The sequence below is a fragment of the Saccopteryx bilineata genome, chromosome 11 (genome assembly GCF_036850765.1).
Source record: "Saccopteryx bilineata isolate mSacBil1 chromosome 11, mSacBil1_pri_phased_curated, whole genome shotgun sequence".
NCBI classification, from domain to species: Eukaryota; Metazoa; Chordata; class Mammalia; order Chiroptera; family Emballonuridae; genus Saccopteryx; species Saccopteryx bilineata.
Window position 1 is genome coordinate 14,912,658 of NC_089500.1, and position 24,186 is coordinate 14,936,843.

The following is a 24,186-nucleotide window of genomic DNA, read 5'->3' on the forward strand; positions in this document are numbered from 1 at the left end:
GCAAGTATAAAAAAGGTCATTGAAATAATAAAAAAAGAATCAGTCAGAAATGACAAATACAATATCAGAAATGAAGAACACAATAGAAGGAATTAAAAGCAGGATGGATGAAGCGGAGAATCAAATCAGCGAGTTAGAGGACACGATAAATAAAGGCACAGAAGCAGAGCAGAAAAAAGGAAAGAGACTCAAAAGGAAACTCTAAGAGAGCTCTGTGACAACATGAAGAGAAATAACATCCGCATCATAGGGGTTCCTGAAGAAGAAGAGAAAGAACAAGGGATAAAGACTTCGTTCAAACAAATCATAGCTGAAAACTTCCCTCAATTAAGGCAGGAAAACATCTCACATGTTCAAGAAGCACAGAGAACTCCATTAAAGAGAAACCCAAAGAAATCAACACCAAGACACATCATAATTAAAATACCAAAGCTAAGTGATAAAGAGAAAATATTAAAATCTGCTAGAGAAAAAAAGACTATCACCTACAAAGGAGCCCCCATAAGGATGACCTCTGACTTCTCAACACTTCTCTGACACTTGAGCCCAGAAAGGAATGGCAAGAAATATTCAAAGTAATGCAGAACAAGAGCCTACAACCAAGACTACTTTATCCAGCAAGGCTATCATTTAAAATTGAAGGAGAAATAAAAAGCTTTCCAGACAAAAAAACACTCAAGGAATTCACTACAACCAAACCAAGGCTGCAAGAAATGCTAAGGGGCCTGTTGTAAACAGATCAAAATGCTCAAAACCAGTAATAAAGAAAATTCTGCTGACTGTCTGTGGCACAGTGGATAGAGCATCGTACGGGGACACAGAGGACCCAGGTTTGAAACCCTGAAGTCAGCAGCTTGAGCACAGACTCATCCAGCTTGATTGCAGGGTCGCTGGCTCAAGCGTAGGATCAGTCATCCCATGGCCACTGGCTTGAGCCCAAAGGTCGCTGCCTTGAAGTCCAAGGTTGCTGGCTTGAGCCCAAGGTCACTGGCTTGACTGTAGCCCCCCAGGCAAGGCACATATGAGAGAGCAATCAAACAAGTAAGGTACTACAATGAAGAATTGATGCTTCTCATCTCTCCCTTCCTGTCTGTTGGTCCCTACTTGTCCCTCTCTGTGTCTCTCTCTCTGTCCCCTCCCCCCCAAAAAAGAAAGAAAACTGTGACCTTGGAAAAGACCTGTGGAAAGGACAATGGATGCTTACGGGGACCACCAGATGTGAAGAATGAGGTTACTCGCTGAAGCACATGAACAACTCCAGGTAGAAGTGGTCACTATCTAGGTCAGTGGTCCACCTTCAGTGAGTTCCTAACTGAGAGTCAAAGTTTCCTCTGGACACACCCAGCTGCAGTGTTAGACTAATTTTCTAACTACCCAGAAATGTAACAGAAGAATAATTTCCATGGCATTCACATCATTATTAATTGCTATTGCATAAAATAAAGTTGACACAATAAAAGAACAAAGATTCTGGATCTCTATCTCTCTAATTAAATTTGGTATACAGTACTAGCTTCAAACTCATTGCATTAGGAAATAAATACCGAAGGTAAAACACTCATTTAAAGGGAAAAAACACTTTTTAAAATGCTGCTTAAAAGTATAAAGAAAAGACATTTTTAAATGTTTACAAGCTAGATACATCAGCACAATTCAATAGCAAACAGAAAATTATACAATATGAATGCATAGTATTAGTGTAATATGGCTTCATTTGTAAAAATACATCCCCAAAACACTAAAAAGAGGGATCAAGTATCGCCTCAGAGTTTAAATACATTTCATACATCAAACCTTGGCTAAAACTGATTTATTTAGCTTCATTTTTAAATTTATTTAATAAATAAATAATGTCAATACCATCAGGATGTGCCTCGCTGACTCCCCAGAGACCTTCTGTCACTAGTCCAAGCCTGAGCAGTATGCAGGGAAAGAGGATGCATACTTCCTACCATGGTCGATATCCCAAACAAACTCTACTTCTCCATTTTCATCTCAGTCTAAGACTATCATATTGACTAACAGTTCCCAAAAACCCTCCTGAAGGTCAGAATTGAGAATTTTCAATGTTATATATTATTTAATCGAAAAGAGGCTTAATTATACCAAACTAGCCTTAAGAAGAACATCCTTCAGCATAACTATAGTTAGGGGTCATTTGTCATTTCCTTCTGGGGAAGTTGCTGGGAACAGTAGCTTTATCTTTCAGTAAGGTTTCATTTGTAAAGAATATAAAGTCTAGAGCCTCTGAAATATTCAAGTATCGTTATTTAAGTATATATCTGAAAATTTCAGGAAAATTATACTATCTTCATCATATTTATTTCATTTTTAAAAGTCCTAGACAAATTTACCATACTTTTGTATTTAAGATATAGGCCCTGGCCGGTTGGCTCAGCGGTAGAGCGTCGGCCTGGCGTGCAGGAGTCCCAGGTTCGATTCCCGGCCAGGGCACACAGGAGAGGTGCCCATCTGCTTCTCCACCCTTCCCCCTCTCCTTCTTCTCTGTCTCTCTCTTCCCCTCCCACAGCCAAGGCTCCATTGGAGCAAAGATGGCCCGGGCTCTGAGGATGGCTCTATGGCCTCTGCCTCAGGCGCTGGAATGGCTCTGGATGCAACAGAGCGACGCCCCAGAGGGGCAGAGCATCACCCCCTGGTGGGCATGCCAGGTGGATCCCGGTCGGGCGCATGCGGGAGTCTGTCTGACTGCCTCCCCATTTCCAGCTTCGGAAAAATGAAAAAGAAAAAAAAAAGATGTAATAATTGTTAATTTAATATTTATAGTATTCTAAAAGAATATTTTATGAATGTTATTATTGCTACAAGAACTTTCTTTAATTCCCAAAGAATATATTTCTAAACATAAAGTCACATTCTCAACTTCAACAAAGTAACAAATTAAGCAGCATGTTTCTTTAATAACACATGCATGCACACACACAGAGAACCATACATATATATAAACACACACATATATACACTTACATTATGTCTACTACACATCAGCTAAATATTGTTATTTTATTCTCCTAGCTACGTTATAAAACAGGAACTGTTACTATCTTTATTTTAAAAATTGAGGGACAAAAGTCCAATGACTTGCTGTAGGTCACAGTGCTAGCAAGTAAGTGGTTGATTCTAAGTTCAAACCCCGCAGTCCGACTCCAGAGCCCAAAATAGTGTCGTTAGTTGGTAGGGCGAGCCATATCAGCAAACAAAAACTGTGCTGCACAACAGATAGGATCCCACGAAAAGAACTCAAGATTTTATGTACACAAAATTGCATATGTAGCATGACAGCAATTATGGTTTTTAAAAATGCACAGAAATAAGACTAGGAAGAAATATGCCAAAATGTTAACATTTACCACGCAGCAATGAGATCTGGGTTCCTCTCTTCCAAAACCTTTGAGTGTTTAAAATTTGACAAAGGGTATGAATCTCTTATACTATTAGACGCACACAAGAAAGATAAATACAAAAGCCGTTTGACACTCTCCAAGAATGTTTCATCTTGTCAAGACTGCCTTTGAACAACTGTTAAAATAAGAATTCTAAAAGAAAACATCACTGAGTATGGCTATTTGTCCCAAAAAATTTTAAGAGAACTCCTACTACACCACAGTGCAGGCACAAACGTTTATATACTCTGATTTCTGAAAGAACTATTTAAAACAAACGATTCCCCCCCAAAAAAGAAATAAAGGAAAATCATTTAGTAGAAATATTAAATAGTACAACTAGGAATGTTAAAAATGGTTTTAATCACTGGCACATGATTACTTAAGTGAGTAAAAGTAGAATGAAATGTGTTCTTAAAAGCCTAAACTAATAAACACATTTAGTTACATACTTAAAGATTTCCCAAGGGAAAATAGATTCTATGTTTAACATGATATATCATTGCCTATACTGTACTTTCAAGCTAAACATTACTTGTTCTGTATTATGCCCTATACATAAAATCTTTGAAACTGAAACTTTAAATGTTCTCTCTAGAACTTAAAACTCTCGCTTCCATCACATCCTACAACCAGCTGCCCATATTGATTTTCTGCTGTTCAAATACAAGTGGGCTTTCTCTTCTCCCACTGTTTCTGAATCCGAGACAAAAATGGTATCTTCACCTAGCTCACATTTTGCCTCAAGAATTATATAGAAATCACAATTTTTTCCCGTCTGTTATCTGTATGTCTGTCCTAATGTGTCTATTGTCTTCAATTAGATTCCTTCAAAGACTGGCCTGCTACAAGTATTCAGCACAGTACAACACTTGGAAAAAGGAATAATCAGAAAGAAAAGTAGCAATCTTGTTCTGTTTCAGGGCTTTGTTCCTCAGAGATTAAAAAAAATTTTATCTCTTAAGAAATCAAACGTATGCACTTCCTGTTTGGGTCTCTCTCTTAGCGAGGGGTTGAGAACCTATGGCTCGCGAGCCAGATGTGGCTCTTTTGATGGCTACATCTGATTCACAGACAAATCTTTAATAAAAATAATTATGTTAAAAATATAAAACATTCTCATGTATTACAATCTATTCATTTCCTACCGCTCATGTTCATGGTTGTGGGTGGCTGGAGCCAATCACTGCTGTCCTCCGGGACAACACCAAATTTTTATTGGATAATGCGTAACGTACACGGGTCGTTGTATGGATCTCATGGAATTACATTTTAAAATATGTGGCGTCCATGGCTCTCTCAGCCAAAAGGTTCCCAACCTCTGCTCTTAGCACTTGCTCTTACCCGTATCCATCTGCCAGACGTACACAGAGCCGTCGGAACATCCCACCACCAGGTAGTCGTCAGCAGGCCTCCACTTAATCACGTGGATGGGGAAAAGATGACGGGATGCCAGCATGATGCACTTTTTCTCCCGCAAACTGAGCAGCCCGACCGAGTGGTCACTGGCCACAGAGCAGACGCAGTGCTGCACTCTGGCCTGGAAGGAAGAACAGGCCTTCAGTGCACTGAGGTTAAATTCAGAATAAAACAGAATAGAGCCGATCCTCAATATCTTAAACCAAAATTATTATAGCTGTTAATACTATTATTATTTTATTTCCATAGACTAAAATTTTCATAAATAAATAAATGATTTCAGTTTCCATTATAATTCTGTTATTTTCATTTTTATTGAATTTCTTGGGGTGACAGTGGTTAACAAAATTCTACAGGTTTCAGGTGCACAATTCTACAACACATCTCTGTACACCATATTGTGAGTTCATCACCCCAGGTCACGTCTCTGTTCATCACCATTTATGGCCCCTGTACTGTCCCGCCTCTCACCCCCCCCCTCGGTCCCTGGCAATCACCACACTGTTGTCCCAGTCCATGAGCTTTTAATTACACAGTTAGGACTCCAGAAAATTAACCACAACATTCGGCTGTGTTGAAAATATGTCTCTTTGTGTTATATATAAAACACCCAGTTCAATCATTACAACACTCAGAAGAAAAAAATAAACTAAATCAATCCTAGATTAAGGGTGAACAAGATGCTTCGGAAAATCTGCTGTTCAAATGGGAAGATAACCTTACTAAAACGACTGCTAGACATCAGGAGGCAAAGCTGGAGAAAAAATTGATCTGTTATTACGTGTTCTCTTTCCACAGTGTAACCTGCCTTTGTTCGCTGGAGGGCTGCTCTCTGCGCTGCCTCTGTCTGCTTGTAACTGTCATTTAGACCCATGCTCGGCCCCACTCCTTTGCTCAGAAATGATACCCTCGTGGCCCCTCCGCTACAATCATTTCTGAAGAGCCCCAGACATTGTGTACGCTGAGAGGTGCTCCATCCACACCGCTGTCTATAATGGCAGCAGGCGCACCACCTCGCCGACACACAATAGCCAATTAAATATTCCGCTGCGTATTTTCTGCTCATCTTTGGTTTTTGTCTGATTCCTCTTCAAAACAAGATGAAACATAAATAACCGAACAAAGATGGTCAAGATTGTTTTCACTAGCAACAGAAAACACGAGAACATGGATTCACCACCTGGAAAATTAAAAATTAAAGTCTTGGAATGTTTGAGACAGTTTCCAAGCCATTTAAAAGTTAACTTTCTAGTGATTTAGTGGATTATGTTTTTAGTTCAGACTCAGGTGAAACCATATGAAAATAGACACCTGAAACTCATGATTGTATATACCGTATTTTTACTCCAGAAGACGCACTTTTTCCCCAAAAAAAGTGGAGGGGAAAATGCCCGTGCATCTTATGGAGCAAAAAATACAGAATTTTACTAAATATTTTAACACACTATTTCGTTCAGAATTTTTTTTTTTTTCTTATTTTCCTCCTTAAAACCCTAGGTGTGTCTTATGGTCAGATGCGTCTTATGGAGCGAAAAATATGGTACCTATGTGGCTGTTTGCTGAGGACAAAGCCGACTGCACTATACAACACCATCCCTCCACAGCACCCAATGGAAAGAAAATCTCTCAAACCCCACCCTGCTGGGCTTCGCTTAAGCAAGACAGCCTATTCTTAGCTAAAGAACAACAGCTCACTGATTTATATCTCACTGAATGCGAAAGGTTCACAGATATCAGATTTTTTTAAAAAAGGGAAAAAGGAGCCCTGACCGGTTGGCTCAGTGGTAGAGCGTCGGCCTGGCATGCAAGGGGTCCCGGGTTCGATTCCCGGCCAGGGCACACAGGAGAAGCGCCCATCTACTTCTCCACACCTCCCCCTCTCCTTCCTCTCTGTCTTTCTCTTCCCCTCCCACAGCCGAGGCTCCATTGGAGCAAAGATGGCCCGGGCGCTGGGGATGGCTCCTTGGCCTCTGCCCCAGGCGCTAGAGTGGCTCTGGTCGCAACAGAGCGTGGCCCCCTGGTGGGCATGCCGGGTGGATCCCGGTTGGGTGCATGCGGGAGTCTGTCTGTCTCTCCCCGTTTCCAGCTTCAGAAAAATACAAAATAATAATAATAATAATAAATTTTAAGAAGGGAAAAAGGAAGGGTGTTAGCCAAATGTATGCGGGAAACACTAGTTATAATTGTTTTGATCCACTGAACTTTTTTATTTTTTTGTATTTTTCCGAAGTGAGAAACGGAGGGGGTGGGGGGCAGAGGCAGGCAGACAGACTCCCACATGCCCACCAGGGGGTAATGTTCTGACCATCTGGGCTGTTGTTCTGCTACAATCGGAGCCATTCTAGTGCCTGAGGTGGAGCCCACGGAGCCATCCTCAGTGCCCGGGCCAACTTTGCTCTAATGGAGCCTTGGCTGCGGGAGAGGAAGAGAGAGAGAGAAAGGAGAGGCAGAAGGGTGGAAAAGCAGATAGGTGTTTCTCCTATGTGCCCTAGAGGGGAATTGAACCTGGGACTTCCACATGCTGAGCCAACCCCCCAGGGCTTGGTCCACACAACTTCCAAGAACCTTTAGCACGCTGTTGTAAATATAATCATCTATACAAGTGGGACAAAATACCCCTCATATCCAAATTTATGTTGACTATGGTAATCTTATGAGGCCTTATAGTAATCTTATGGTAATCTTATGAGTTTTTCAGGAACACATTTTGGGGAAAACTGCTGTAATTGGTTCCCTTTATGTTTTGGCTACTAAGAAACCTAGATCTCAATTTTCTATCTGTAACAGTACAAGATCATGGGCACACGTTTCTGAGTGTAGAGTCTCCCTTGTCTTACCCACTTTCTTCTTTCATTTTTTTCTTCACCATGATTTGCTTTATTTTTAATCCTCCTGAACAATGTTTGAATTTTTAAAATAACCTGAAATCAATTTTTGAATGAAGCAGAACATTAATAAAACATAGTTATTAAGATTTAACTATTTACTCTTTACTAAAATTCAGGTGTTTTATTCTTGATTCTATCTTAGCTTGGACTTTTTGTATTATAAATGTTTTAAATACCATAATAGACATAGGAAGTGTTTAGTATAATTTTTAAGTTAAAACCAAGTTCAGAAAGATCATGTTAAAAAGCCTTTATTAAAACATCATACAGGCCTGACCTCTGGTGGCACAGTGGGATAAAGTGTCGACCTGGAATGCTGAGGTCACCTGTTCAAAACCCCGGGTTTGCCCGGTCAAGGCACATATTGGAGTTGATGCTTCCTGCTCCTTCCCCCTTCTCTCTTTCTCTCTCACTCTCTCTCTAAAAGTGAACAAATAAAATCTAAAACAAATTATTAAAATAAAAAACATCATATAGAAGTTTCTTAAGCATTTATTAAGCTTACTTATTTCATGTTTCCTTATAAACATTCAATTGAAACATAAAACATGATTTCCTTCTTTAAAAGGACATATTAAGAAAAGTAGGGTTAGTTGACCTATGAAACATAAAAATTAGCCGTATAATTAAGTACTAAATCAAAATAAAGTGGCAGACTACAAAAATTTATTTTAATATAGGCAATGTTAGAATAAAACAGGGTAAAAATAAATGCCATAAAAATATATGCCTTTATTTTCAGTTATTTCACACTACATAAAATATTTATGAGTCTGACCAGACATACATTGCTAACCAAAGGTAATACAATGGATGCTCTGCATTTCTACAGATTACCATTAGTGCTGACTTTGTAGTTATCGAATACATCCATCATTCAGCTTACAAAAACGGATGGTTTGCAAAATGATTGGTTAACTATTATTTCCTATAGTAATACCAATCTGACAAAAAGTGGTTATTTTATGTATTTCTCTTATCAGAAAAAATAAACAGTGATCCTTTTCTTCATGTATGACTGACTAAAAAAATAATTCCACCCTGGCCGGCTGGCTCAGTGGTAGAGGGTCAGCCCAGTGTGTGGAAGTCCCGGGTTCGATTCCTGGCCAGGGCACACAGGAGAAGTGCTCATCTGCTTCTCCACCCCTCCCCCTCTCCTTCCTTTCTGTCTCTCTCTTCCCCACCCACAGCCAAGGCTCCATTGGAGCAAAGTTGGTCCAAGCGCTGAGGATGGCTCCACGGCCTCCACCTTAGGTGCTAGAATGGCTCCAGCTGCAACAGAGCAACGCCTCAGATGGGGAGCATTGCCCCCTGGTGGGCATGCCGGGTGGATCCTGGTCGGGTGCATGTGGGAGTCTGTCTCTCTGCCTCCCTGCTTCTCACTTCAGAAAAATAGTAATAATAATAATAATAATTCCTACAGTCAGTAACATTATAACCATGTATAGTGTCAGATGGGTCTAGACTTAGCAACTAATATAATATTGCATGTCAGGTGTAATTGAAAAAAAAATTTTTAATCTAAAAAGAAAGAGATTTTGCTTAGGGCAATGGGCATACAATACAGTGTGCAGATGATGTTTTGTTGGGTTGTGTACTTGAAACCTGTATGGTTTTGTAAACCAATGTCACCCCAATACATTCAATAAAAAAAGAGTAATTCCTAGTGAGCATTCCCTTTCATTTAGTCCCATCCTTTAGTCAAGCACTGGTCTGCACAGTTCGCATAACCTCGGCCACTGCTTCTGATTCTGTCAACTCACCGACTCTCCAAACTCTTTACAATTGAGCTAATTCTTGATTAGAGGCACACTCCTAACCCAGCCAAGTCCACTGTCATCTCATTAATGTTCACATGCACTCTTGTTATTTCTTTTCGAGGAGAGAAAATGAGGCATGAGTCAGGGTCAAGTTTGTTTATCTTTTTTTAAGAAAGGGGACACCCTGACCGGATAGAGCATCATCCCAATACACCAGGGCTGCAGGTTTGATCCCTGGTCAGGGCACACACAGGAACTAATGAATGCACAAATAAGTGGAACAACAAATCAATCCATCTCTATCACTCTCTCTCCCTTCCTCTCTCTCTGAAATCACTACTAAAAATTTTTATTTTAAAAAGGTCAATTTTTACCAATATTCTTTACTGTGTTCAGTGTTCCTCACATTCCAGTCTATTGGTAGATTGTAACCTCTGAGCTGACAGGAAGCTGACAACCACTTAACTACATATTCTCTCTCTCTTTGCCAATTATCTCTCACTGTAGTTTATAACTGCAGACAGTAAGCAAACAGAAAAGGCTTCCCCATTCCTATGAGAAACTTGACCTTCAGCATCAACTCCTCATGAGAAATTCACTGCCAGAACTTCTCACCTTCCCCATTATACGGCAATTAACCATTTCAAAAATTCAAGAAAATGCACCTGACCAGGCGGTGGCACAGTGGATAGAGCTTTGGACTGGGATGCAGAGGACCCAGGTTCGAGGCCCCAAGGTCACCAGCTTGAGCGTGGGCTCATCTGGTTTGAGCAAAAGCTCACCAGCTTGGACCCAAGGTTGCTGGCTCCAGCAAGGGGTTACTCGGTCTGCCGGAGGCCCGCGGTCAAGGCACATATGAGAAAGCAATCAATGAACAACTAAGGTGTTGCAATGCGCAATGAAAAACTGATGATTGATGCTTCTCCTCTCTCTCCATTCCTGTCTGTCTGTCCCTGTCTATCACTCTCTGTCTCTAAAATATAAAAAAATTAAAATTAAAAAAAATTCAAGAAAATGCAATCCATCCTCATAGAAAAATTTGAAAGCTCTATCTACATCAAGTTATTACCCCTATTAATAAAAGTAAAGGACATACAAACCAAATATTAAATAATACCATAGCATCTGCTTTAAAAAGTAGATTACAGAATGTAATTTTCTAACAGGAAACAAAGAACTACAATTCCAAAAATTCTAGTTTTTTGTTTCTACATGATCTACTCTTTCTAACATGTATATTTACATTAGTATGTTTTAAAGAATAGTTCTGTTACTTTCATACAGTGCAATAATGATGAAAATTGGCAGACATGCTCTACCCACACACACACCAAAAAAAAAAAACACCCAAAAATAAAAATGATACATTGACCCTGTAAATAAAAATAAGCATCTGAAGAGTTAACTCTAGCTTTACTGTAATAAGCAACAGTCTGGAAATAGCCCAAATAATCAAGACCGAAAACAAAAAATAAATCAATATTACTATGCCCAAGAAAGCATAGTTATTAGAGGTACTTAACTCATAAGAAAAGATGGTTCTCTGCTTTTTAAATATGGATTAAAATAAATCTAATTTTTCTTCTTTCAAGAAAATGCTAGTCCAACTCATGAGAAGAAAACTGGCCTACAGTAGAAAGAGCCCAGGACAGTAAAACCTCATTAATTTTGATTCCACTAATTAATTCTGAGTTGATAGTTAACTTTGCAGGCTGTGTGAACACAAATTAATATGTTATAAACAAAAGCAAATGCCTAGCCTGTTTAAATGGAAAATGGAAAAAAAACTTATTCTTAAGCATTGCTTTGGTAATAATTTTAATTCAACAATGGACAGAGTAATGATAAATAATTCTCAGCTATCTGTGATATGAAAGCACTTAAAAGATTTGCTGAAATACAATTAACTTGGTTTCTTCTTATTTGTCCTCAAAATTATTAAAGAAGCACTTCTGCAATATTTTATAACTCTTATTCTCTTTTATTTAGACCCAGCTTCCCCACAAGTGAGTTCTCTGATGATGATGATGAGGAGGAGGAGGAGGAGGAGGAGGAGGAGGAGGAGGAGGAGAAGGAGGAGGAGGAGAAGGAGGAGGAGGAAGAGGAGGAGGAGGAGGAGGAGGAGGAGGAAGAGGAGGAAGAGGAGGAGGAGGAGAAGGAGGAGGAAGAGGAGGAGGAGGAGAAGGAGGAAGAGGAGGAGGAGGAGGAAGAGGAGGAGGAAGAGGAAGAGGAGGAGGAGGAGGAGGAGGAAGAAGAGGAGGAGGAAGAGGAGGAGGAAGAGGAGGAGGAGGAAGAAGAGGAGGAGGAAGAAGAGGAGGAGGAGGATTAAATTCTGGAGATCTTGGTTATTGAACATTTTCTTCACCAACAAGGATTGATTCTATAATTTGATTCATTCAATTCTATTTTGCTTTCTTTCATTTCAACTGGAAAAGTAACCTAATACATACTTAACATCAGGTTATTATTGTATAACAAGATTATGTGTAAGATATTAAAACTGCATAATTAAAATAATACAACTAAAAATTGTGAACTTCATACTTTTAAATTATGTGAAAAGCATTTATGCTCCACACTTTTTTTTATCACACACCCATTCAATAAAAAGCTCTGCAATGTATTCCCACTATATGTATATTTATAGATTACACACATACTGAGCCAATACATCATGGAGACTGTAAAACATGACCAAAATATATATTTTAAATGGATGACTCAAAGTTTAAATATTTAAGATGAAATGAAACACATCCATAAATGTCTTGCTAACAACTTGAACAACTTTGTTTGCATTAGTCAATACCTCAAGCACAACAGAGATCTTAGGAAAGGTCTTCCTGTGGTAGATGTAGTATATATAAATACTTATTTTATATAATTATGAATTTTTTGGATGCCTTCATGCCAGATTGCTCAAATGATTACTGTTTGAACCTCATACTATGGCTGATGAAAAGGCATTTACTTTTCACTGGAAATACCTTCTACCTTTACTTCCTCTGCCCGGCCCGTGGCGGCTAGTTAAGAACTATGTGGTATAACGGGCAGTTCTCTTAAGCAAACACGTTCTTCTGCAAGTACAACCAATGAGAGCAAAGCTGTCACTCTTCTTGGGGCGGCAAGTCCATTCTTCCTCAGGTGACATGTGCCATCTGATGTAGCAAACAAGTAAGGCACCAATGTTCTTCCATCTAGCAAATGTCCAGAAGCTATCTTTTTTAATGTTAAGAAAATGGCATAAATAAAAGCTCTGATAATTATTCCCACACCCCTTTAACTATCACACATATTCCACTTTAGCAGTACTCATGTCAACTGACACATGAATACCACCTGAATTCTTTTATTGTTTATGGAACAGCATTTGTAGAGCATGGACCAAGCATCCTATTAATGTGGCTGGTACTTTATAGGTTAAAATGAGCCAAATTCATGTTCTAAACACTACTTACTCTGTCCTAGAAGCAGTATCAACCAACGACATCAAAAGCTAATTAAAAGCAAAGGCTGACCATGAACAGCAGAATATTTAACCAAGTAAAAACTCTATTTTTATTTGATGGAAAAAATAAGATAACAGCGACAAGGAAAGGGAGGAAAATACTGGACCAAAACAAGTTTATGCCAAGGTTAATTTTTTCTTCAAAGAATTCTAATTCTAAACCAAAGTCTCATTGAATTTGCCAGTAAATAATCTTCACAGTACATTAGTGCTGAGCAGCGGAATGCCACAAGCTATCACAGACTCTGACAGAGAATACACCACCTGGGTCATCCAGCCTGCCCTTAGCATTTTACAAGACTTCACTTTAAACCGTTCCCAGAAACCTCTTATGTAACCTGTTCCTAAGCATCTGCCATGAATTACAGAAATTAGAGAAAGCTAGTTTACCCCATCTACTAGATCTCTGGGGAACTGATTTGCTTTCCAACGATTTTCAATGTAAAATATTTTTTTTTCTGGTTTTGCTAATTTGTTTGCTAAACTAACGTATTCTTTTCCTTCCTATCATTTCAGAAGCAATCTCTTAGCTACCTAAGACAATTCTTCTCTTTGTCTGAATATTGTTTAAACATATGAGCACTGACTCCTGTCTCTCCTTTTAAATATGTCCATCATGAGACAAGCTATAAATGACCAGCCTCTTTCGCTCATAAATCAATCCCACCATTCTCTGAATCATTATTTCTTGTACTTCCCAGAACTCTTTCTATGGAACATAAATGTGCATTTAAGATGGATCATTTATCACTTTTAAATATTCTACCTAAATGGAAAATAAAAGCCTACAAATGTTATTTTAATATCCACAGTTTTACAAAACCAGATTTAAAATTTTTTCAGAAATCCACAGCCTATCCTACTTAAAAAACAAAAAGAGAGCAGTTTTAGCAGCTATTTTAGAAAATAAATCATGTTGTCCAACAAAAACACTAACAAAATATCTAATTGGGTATTTATGTTCTACAAGAAAATTAAGACTTATAGGGGCCATTTTTAATGTTTCCATTCATTCACTGTACACAAAAGATAAATACGAAGAAATAGTGGGCTAGTCAGAACTTCAGTTTTCTTTGGCTGCACGCTTACTAGTAAAACAGCAAATACAAAAAATGAGTAATTTAACGTAAGATTAATAAGATTTTGCCTATCAGGAGAAACTGTGCATTTTAATAAGAGAGATAATTTGTTAGTGTAGAGATGAGAGAGCCAAATCTGAAAGTATTCTGTAGGTTCCGTAGTATAATGGTTAGCACTCTAGACTCTGAAGGTATTCTGTAGGCTCTGTAGTATAATGGTTAGCACTCTAGACTCTGAAAGTCTTCTGTAGGCTCTGTAGTATAATGGTTAGCACTCTAGACTCTGAAGGTATTCTGTAGGTTCTGTAGTATAATGGTTAGCACTCTAGACTCTGAAAGTCTTCTGTAGGCTCTGTAGTATAATGGTTAGCACTCTAGACTCTGAAGGTATTCTGTAGGCTCCGTAGTATAATGGTTAGCACTCTAGACTCTGAAGGTATTCTGTAGGCTCTGTAGTATAATGGTTAGCACTCTAGACTCTGAAGGTATTCTGTAGGCTCTGTAGTATAATGGTTAGCACTCTAGACTCTGAAGGTATTCTGTAGGCTCTGTAGTATAATGGTTAGCACTCTAGACTCTGAAGGTATTCTGTAGGCTCCGTAGTATAATGGTTAGCACTCTAGACTCTAAAGGTATTCTGTAGGTTTCGTAGTATAATGGTTAGCACTCTAGACTGTGAAGGTATTCTGTAGGCTCTGTAGTATAATGGTTAGCACTCTAGACTCTGAAGGTATTCTGTAGGCTCCGTAGTATAATGGTTAGCACTCTAGACTCTGAAGGTATTCTGTAGGCTCTGTAGTATAATGGTTAGCACTCTAGACTCTGAAGGTATTCTGTAGGCTCTGTAGTATAATGGTTAGCACTCTAGACTCTGAAGGTATTCTGTAGGCTCTGTAGTATAATGGTTAGCACTCTAGACTCTGAAGGTATTCTGTAGGTTCCGTAGTATAATGGTTAGCACTCTAGACTCTGAAGGTATTCTGTAGGTTCCGTAGTATAATGGTTAGCACTCTAGACTCTGAAAGTCTTCTGTAGGCTCTGTAGTATAATGGTTAGCACTCTAGACTCTGAAGGTATTCTGTAGGCTCTGTAGTATAATGGTTAGCACTCTAGACTCTGAAGGTATTCTGTAGGTTCCGTAGTATAATGGTTAGCACTCTAGACTCTGAAAGTCTTCTGTAGGCTCTGTAGTATAATGGTTAGCACTCTAGACTCTGAAGGTATTCTGTAGGCTCTGTAGTATAATGGTTAGCACTCTAGACTCTGAAGGTATTCTGTAGGTTTCGTAGTATAATGGTTAGCACTCTAGACTCTGAAGGTATTCTGTAGGTTCCGTAGTATAATGGTTAGCACTCTAGACTCTGAAAGTCTTCTGTAGGCTCTGTAGTATAATGGTTAGCACTCTAGACTCTGAAGGTATTCTGTAGGCTCCGTAGTATAATGGTTAGCACTCTAGACTCTGAAGGTATTCTGTAGGCTCTGTAGTATAATGGTTAGCACTCTAGACTCTGAAGGTATTCTGTAGGCTCTGTAGTATAATGGTTAGCACTCTAGACTCTGAAGGTATTCTGTAGGCTCTGTAGTATAATGGTTAGCACTCTAGACTCTGAAAGTCTTCTGTAGGCTCTGTAGTATAATGGTTAGCACTCTAGACTCTGAAGGTATTCTGTAGGCTCCGTAGTATAATGGTTAGCACTCTAGACTCTGAAGGTATTCTGTAGGCTCTGTAGTATAATGGTTAGCACTCTAGACTCTGAAGGTATTCTGTAGGCTCTGTAGTATAATGGTTAGCACTCTAGACTCTGAAGGTATTCTGTAGGCTCTGTAGTATAATGGTTAGCACTCTAGACTCTGAAGGTATTCTGTAGGCTCTGTAGTATAATGGTTAGCACTCTAGACTCTGAAGGTATTCTGTAGGTTCCGTAGTATAATGGTTAGCACTCTAGACTCTGAAAGTCTTCTGTAGGCTCTGTAGTATAATGGTTAGCACTCTAGACTCTGAAGGTATTCTGTAGGCTCTGTAGTATAATGGTTAGCACTCTAGACTCTGAAGGTATTCTGTAGGTTCCGTAGTATAATGGTTAGCACTCTAGACTCTGAAGGTATTCTGTAGGCTCTGTAGTATAATGGTTAGCACTCTAGACTCTGAAGGTATTCTGTAGGCTCTGTAGTATAATGGTTAGCACTCTAGACTCTGAAGGTATTCTGTAGGCTCCGTAGTATAATGGTTAGCACTCTAGACTCTGAAGGTATTCTGTAGGCTCTGTAGTATAATGGTTAGCACTCTAGACTCTGAAGGTATTCTGTAGGCTCCGTAGTATAATGGTTAGCACTCTAGACTCTGAAGGTATTCTGTAGGTTCCGTAGTATAATGGTTAGCACTCTAGACTCTGAAGGTATTCTGTAGGTTCCGTAGTATAATGGTTAGCACTCTAGACTCTGAAGGTATTCTGTAGGTTCCGTAGTATAATGGTTAGCACCCTAGACTCTGAAGGTATTCTATAGGTTCCGTAGTATAATGGTTAGCACTCTAGACTCTGAAGGTATTCTGTAGGCTCCGTAGTATAATGGTTAGCACTCTAGACTCTGAAGGTATTCTGTAGGCTCCGTAGTATAATGGTTAGCACTCTAGACTCTGAAGGTATTCTGTAGGCTCCGTAGTATAATGGTTAGCACTCTAGACTCTGAAGGTATTCTGTAGGCTCCGTAGTATAATGGTTAGCACTCTAGACTCTGAAGGTATTCTGTAGGTTCCGTAGTATAATGGTTAGCACTCTAGACTCTGAAGGTATTCTGTAGGTTCCGTAGTATAATGGTTAGCACCCTAGACTCTGAAGGTATTCTGTAGGTTCCGTAGTATAATGGTTAGCACTCTAGACTCTGAAGGTATTCTGTAGGCTCCGTAGTATAATGGTTAGCACTCTAGACTCTGAAGGTATTCTGTAGGCTCTGTAGTATAATGGTTAGCACTCTAGATTCTGAAGGTATTCTGTAGGTTCCGTAGTATAATGGTTAGCACTCTAGACTCTGAAGGTATTCTGTAGGTTCCGTAGTATAATGGTTAGCACTCTAGACTCTGAAGGTATTCTGTAGGTTCCGTAGTATAATGGTTAGCACTCTAGACTCTGAAGGTATTCTGTAGGCTCTGTAGTATAATGGTTAGCACTCTAGACTCTGAAGGTATTCTGTAGGTTCCGTAGTATAATGGTTAGCACTCTAGACTCTAAAAGTATTCTAAGGTTTTAAGAAACTCAAAGCATTGTCCTTACCCCCTTTTTGCATGCCAGTCAATTGTCTAAAGTTACTCCCCAAGCCCACACCCAAAGCTTGGGCTACACACATTCAGGGGACCACAGGGAGGGCCTCACTTATCAGACTGCACTAAATGAGGACTCCAGGTGGCTGCGGGTCCCACCCCTCCCCTCCTACTTCTCAACTCTTCACTTCGAGCCTGAACGGCACCATCCACTCTGACATAGAAAGAAGACCAGACCATATTTAGAAAATGCCTGTATTTTATAAAACAATGCATATTTAATTTAAAAAATTATTTCAAAAAGGCAGTATTGAATGCATAAAAAAATCTGACCTCAAAATCTAAGACAGTAAAGTGTTAAAGGGAAAAAAATGTTGCAGAACATCGTGTCTACTGTGCTGTATTGTAGAAAATGAATGACAGGTCTGCTTCATGCATTTGCTTCATTTACATTTCCAAAGCTCGCTCTGCTTGGCTTCAGAGACTAGGCTGTAGTTCCAGACATTGTTTTCTAAATTAACATTCAAGTTATAATAGTTACAGAAGTTCAAATTCAAAAACTAAAGAGCTAACTCAGGCAAAAGTTTTAGGTACTTTTTCAGAATGAAAAAGAAGTCATATTAAAAAGAAAATTTCATTTGTTAATTACTCTTACCAGCTGTGAACATTAATCACACTGCATACATATAATCACACATATCATTCATATTATGACAGCCCTGTCTGTGAGAGCTAAGGACCTACTACTGTCAAATCAAGGCACAAACTCTAATATTCAGGTTAGATATCTGGCACTCATTTCACAAACCCGTGCTGCCCCCTTCTGGATACTTTGGGAAATTACATAACCTTAAAAGTTGAGTAAGATGTTATAAATGAAAAACCGACTGAAAAAAAGAAATGCACCCCCACGTTTATGGCAGCATTGTTCACAGTAGGGAAGATCTGGAAACAGCCCAAGTGTCCATCAGTGGACGAGTGGATTAAAAAACTTTGGTACATATATACAATGGAATACTATGGGGCTATGAAAAAGAAGGAAATATTACCTCTTGTAACAGTATGGAGGGACCTGGAAACTATTATGTTGAGTGAAATAAGCCAGGCAGAGAAAGAAAAATATCATATGACCTCAGTCATTTGAGGAATCCAAGGAATAATGAGAACTGAGGAACGGAACTGAGACAGAAGAGGGATCAAAGGGACCAGAGGAAAAGAGGACAGAGGGAAAGGGGATGATAGGATGGGATAAACCTGAAGGGAAGGGGGGAGGGCTCTGTAGGGACGAGGGCAAGGGAGATGTTGAGGGGAATATGGGGGAGGGGGGTACATTCGAGTTGACCCTAGAATCTATATAAACACAATTAATTAAATAAAAAGAAAGACCATCATTTTTTTCAACAAACCTATTAAAGGATTTAGCCTACCTGCTCACACAGAGAAATATATGTATTATTGGTACCGAATAATTTATTTTGAAACATTTTCCAAAACTTCTGAATAAAGTTCTAGCAGTAGCAAAAAGCCCAGATACTTCATCCATGCCAATGAGAGAAGAAAATAAATATTACATATTTTTACTAAAAGCAAATGAAACATGACACTTAAAGAAGTCATTTTTTTTGTTCCCTTCCACACTCACTCTTCTAATTCCCCCAAAAAACCCCGAATCTGATTGTGGTACTTATCTTTCTAGTTCAATTTTAATGTTTTCACTACAATACATGTATCCAGAAATACACAGTATGCATTCGTCTGTTTTTAAAATGCAAACAAATGGTATCATACTATACAACACACACAAGTTCCAGGCCACGGCTGCGCCTGCAAACACGGCCACCTGCGGCGCAGTCCGCTCGGGGATTATGGGTCACTCTGCACAAGGACACCAGCACAACTCCGCAGTTAAAAACTACCCATCGAGTCTGCCATACTAAGCCTGACAGTAATGTAACTGGGCTCTACCACACAGTAAAATAATCTTTTTTGATCAACTTACACTACAGTTTTCAGGCGGAACTAAGAGTTGAGTAATTTCGCCACCATGTACACAGAAGATATGTTTCATTTCTCCAGAAAATATGTCCCAAATTATGACCGAGAAGTCCACACCTCCAGATACCAAGTATCTCTGATCATAACGAGCTGAGGCCTGATGAGGGTACAGCAAACAGGTGACTTTGTTCCGATGCCCACGGAGTGTTCTGTGAGGTGGCCAACCTGTGAATGAGGTTTGGGATTTAAAATGGGCAATTCCAAGTCTCACCAAATAAAAGTAGATGTGAATCGTCAAAATAGCTATAAATTTTATCCAGGGAAAGGCTTCTGGTTTGATCTGCTAACACTGCTCTGTCCAATGCAGCACATTCTAGCCATACAAGAGCACAGAGTACTTGAATACGGCTATTCTAGACTCACATGTGCTGGACAGGTAACAAATGCATGAAATAGCAAAGCCTCAGAACAAAAAACATTGATGTTAAAATTCTCATTGAAATGAAATCGTTTTGCTATATGGGGTTAAATAACATACACTATTAAAATTAATATCACCTGTTTCATTTTCACTTTTTAATGTGGCTATTACAAAACTACATATATCGTTACATATGGATTTATTTTCCACTGGACAGTCCAGTCCTAAAAGATTATCAGTATTAATGGCAATAATGGTGATTATTTAGTAAACCACAGAGGTAACTACTCATAAATGGGACTCCTAATATACAAAAGATAAAATTGGACACTTCTTCCTTCACAATCATCAGATGGTATTTACTCCAAGATTCGACTCTGAGTATTTTATTCCCTGCACATTAAACTCTGTCAACTACTAGCACACTAGCAAGTACACCAGTTCACTGTATTTGTTAAAAACAAAGCACTGTATGCAACACTGCGGCATCACGGTCACAGAGCGCCCTAAACACCAGGCACTGGAAGGTCTCGGGGTACCTCTTCGGAGCATGTGTTCCCCTTGCAGCAGCTGGACTATGGCCGTCTGTGTGGCAGGCACAATCACGATGCTTCCGTCGTCACGGCCGCAAACAAGCCGTCCGTGCGCTGGTATGTACACACTTGCGGTTACTTTCAGAGGTTCATTGCTACTGGGGACCACGCTCAGCTGATCTATAATTCCAGCAGGACAAGGGTTGAGCTTATCAAATGCTTCTTGCAAACTAACAGAAGTTGTTACTTCCAACCCTGGGGAGGTTTGGTTTTGAATAAAAGAAAAACAGTGTGCACATTAGAAAATAAGTTTTAAATATTAAAACAAACATACTTATAGTTGATTTAGTAATATACTAAAAAACGGTAACTGTCATCAACCATAATTCTAAGATTTTGTTATTTAGTGGTTAGTATTTAGGTTGTTGAAATAAAAAAATTAGGAAAATTGCTGTACTTGATTTATTATTACCTTCTTCCCCTTCCTGTTTATCGGGTATGTTTGATATGTTCCAAATATTCAATCTTCCAGAAGAATCCCCCTGAATTAACAGTTTATGGAAGTATTCCCTGGCTCCATAGAAGAACCGAGTAACAGGAGGGCAAATTAGCAACTGAAAAAAAAATTGTTCAAGTATCTTTAGCTATCTTTTTAATCACATTTATTAACATTTTTCAGATAAGGATGTAAAAAAAGTATTTATAGCATGAGTCTTCAACAATATTTTGATGTAATTTTGTAGTCTTGATGTACATGTCAATTAATATTCAAATTCAGTATAACACAAAGAAATGCTTTGTATAAAAATGTAAATGTATATAAAAATTATATATTTTTATAGTATATTAAATTAGTATTTATGTTCCTTTTTGTTGCTTTATAATATCTGATTAGCCACCACAACAATGCAATTTATTATTAAATAATTAGCACACCTAGCGTGCGGAGGACCCGGGTTCGATTCCCGGCCAGGGCACACAGGAGAAGCGCCCATTCGCTTCTCCACCCCTCCGCCGCGCTTTCCCTCTCTGTCTCTCTCTTCCCCTCCCGCAGCCAAGGCTCCATTGGAGCAAAGATGGCCCGGGCGCTGGGGATGGCTCTGTAGCCTCTGCCCCAGGCGCTAGAGTGGCTCTGTCGCAACATGCGAAGCCCAGGATGGGCAGAGCATCGCCCCCTGGTGGGCAGAGCATCGCCCCTGGTGGGCGTGCCGGGTGGATCCCGGTCGGGCGCATGCGGGAGTCTGTCTGACTGTCTCTCCCTGTTTCCAGCTTCAGAAAAATAAAATAAAATAAATTAATTAATTAAATAAATAAATAAATAATTAGCACAAAGACATACCGCTCTTTACCAAGAGAAAAGTCTCCACTCAAAAGGTCAAAAGCGGAGAACTACCCTTTTGTCCATTCCTAATTAGTCATTAGGAACAGCAGCAAAATTCAACTACCAAGTTTGTGCAACTACTAAGAACAAAAACCATTCAATAGGGTCTCTTGTATATACTTTCATTCTAAAACAAATTATTTTTCTGCTTAAGATCTTTGTGCCTACAGTGAGATTCCTTATTTGAAAATCCTAAATAATGTTAGAATCTTAAAATTAAAATTTAGAGTATTAATTCACAGATATTTGAATATTAAAACATAGAATCTTATCCTGAAATGCAGTAATAAAAACTTCAATTTTTATAATTTCCTTGTTTGATATTAACTGTTTTTCCTAAAAAGCATAGCTTATAAAAGTATATATATTAAGTATTATCAATTTTTTGACTTTTCTTAAATTGTGAAAATTACTAGAAGTTTTCATTGATAACATACTAAACAAGAAATTGCTATAGCAGCTGTAACAACCAATATTCTGTATTTCAACACGAGAAACTCACATCACAATATATTTTAATTTAAAATGTACCGAGGAGCTGATAGTTAAAGAAATATAAAATGTATTTATTTTGTTTTGTTTTGTGTATATTTTTTATAAAATCATCATCTTTAATTTTACTGGACATGACTGTCTAGGCTGAAGATTGTCTAGCAGAGCAGGAAGTAAAAGTTTAAGCTAAGAGAATAAAGGACAAACATGTATAAATCCTGTATATTCAAAATATACATGATAAATAGTTCCCTTCCCCTCATCATCCCTCCACATAAAGAGTGAAAAAAATTTCCAGTGTTAAAGCTGTGGAATCCCAGAAATAAAGGAAACTGTATTTTCAAACCAAAGCCTCTTCCTTACTAGTAAAAACCCAGTAGTAAGAGTTGAAGACCCAGAACTAAGTGCTGTTGCATTTCAACTTTAAACTGATATTAACAAAGTTTTAAGAAATCATAATTAAACTACAATTTTTATAGGGAAAAATTTCTTATATTTTTCACTTCTATAGGCTAATGATTTAAATCACAGACACGATTTTTGGGAAATAATGCAATCCTTGTTCAAATATAAGCTATTAGTCAGCATTATTATTGATGACCTTTGCCCTTATAAAGGGCATTACATCAAAAATAAATATACAAATAATAAAAAAAGACATTAGGCCCTGGCTGGTTGGCTCAGTGGTAGAGCGTCAGCCTGGCGTGCAGAAGTCCCGGGTTCGATTCCCAGCCAGGGCACACAGGAGAAGCGCCCATCTACTTCTCCACCCCTCCCCCTCTCCTTCCTCTCTGTCTCTCTCTTCCCCTCCTGCAGCCGAGGCTCCATTGGAGCAAAGATAGCCCAGGCGCTGGGGATGGCTCCTTGGCCTCTGCCCCAGGCGCTAGAGTGGCTCTGGTCTCAACAGAGCGATGCCCCGGAGGGGCAGAGCATCGCCCCCTGGTGGGCAGAGCGTCGCCCCTGGTGGGCGTGCCGGGTGGATCCCAGTCGGGCGCATGCGGGAGTCTGTCTGACTGTCTCTCCCCGTTTCCAGCTTCAGAAAAATACAAAAAAAAAAAAAAAAAAAAAGGACATTAGTTCTATCACTGTGTTTATAACTGCATGAGTGTATAAAATAAAGGTATACCATCTGTATGAACTTATCAAAAAAGCTGTTCCTACTGTGGAATCGGCACCGGACCATTTGTGTTCCCAGAGCAAGGTGAATGCTATATTACAGGCACATTACAATTTAAGATATGCGAATATACACTTGTGCTTATGATTGACCACATCAAAGTGGTTTACAGTGTCTGATGCAATGCCCTGAATTCCAAATGACTTGGCTACCAAAAGACACCAAAAACAAGAGTTAGAAACATTTTTCAACGTAACTCTCAATTACGAGCGATACCTGAAGAATTTTACCTCTTTATCTGTGCGGTCCAAGAGGCTATGCTGCAGAGGAGGAATTAAATTTTCAACTGCTTTCCCCACATCACTGCGGAATGAGTCACTAGCTGGAAGGCAGCTGAGAATGAGAAACACACAGCCTTCAATTAAAATATTGACGGAAATATTCTGTCAGGCCATCTGATGAGGTTTCTGACATGAACAAACAAATGGATTCTGAAGTTACATTAACTTACCATTAAATGATGAACATCATCAAAATATCCTCTTTCACATAAAAATCCACCTAATATTTGTACTTAGAAATTAAACTGGAATTACTTATGTAACTCAGAGAGTTCTGAGGGGTTTTTCTTTTGACCTATATTAAATATTTACACTATCCACATTTGCACACAAGTTATGCCCCAAATTCTGAATCTTTGGCTTTTGATTCAAGTCCTAACTTATTATTGATTGAATACCTGGCAGGTAGTTTGTAAATATAACTTTGCCCATTTTCAGTCCAAATGATGACTTTATCTGCAGATACAAAGTCACCTCCGGTCCACGTCTGTCCATTTTCACTAGGACCCGAACACAACAGGGAATAGTCTCCAGCGTCAAATACCTACAAGGAACGAGAGGTTCACAGTCTAGTCTGTGCTGGTGTCATTGAGGA

The 24,186-nt window shown here is 39.0% G+C and overlaps 1 protein-coding gene across 3 annotated transcripts in view; it reads right to left on the reverse strand.

Moving 5' to 3' along the window:
* Positions 1-24,186, reverse strand: part of WDR7 (WD repeat domain 7) — a 313,941-nt gene that overhangs the window by 257,698 nt on the left and 32,057 nt on the right. For all 3 annotated transcript variants that reach the window (XM_066246276.1, XM_066246273.1, XM_066246274.1), the window contains exons 8-13: positions 23,990-24,135; positions 23,541-23,643; positions 20,733-20,874; positions 20,267-20,515; positions 19,311-19,531; positions 4,746-4,941 (exon numbers count right to left, since the gene is read on the reverse strand). In XM_066246276.1, coding sequence (XP_066102373.1) covers positions 4,746-4,941; positions 19,311-19,531; positions 20,267-20,515; positions 20,733-20,874; positions 23,541-23,643; positions 23,990-24,135 — 1,057 coding nt within the window. The remainder of the gene's footprint in view (positions 1-4,745; positions 4,942-19,310; positions 19,532-20,266; positions 20,516-20,732; positions 20,875-23,540; positions 23,644-23,989; positions 24,136-24,186) is intronic.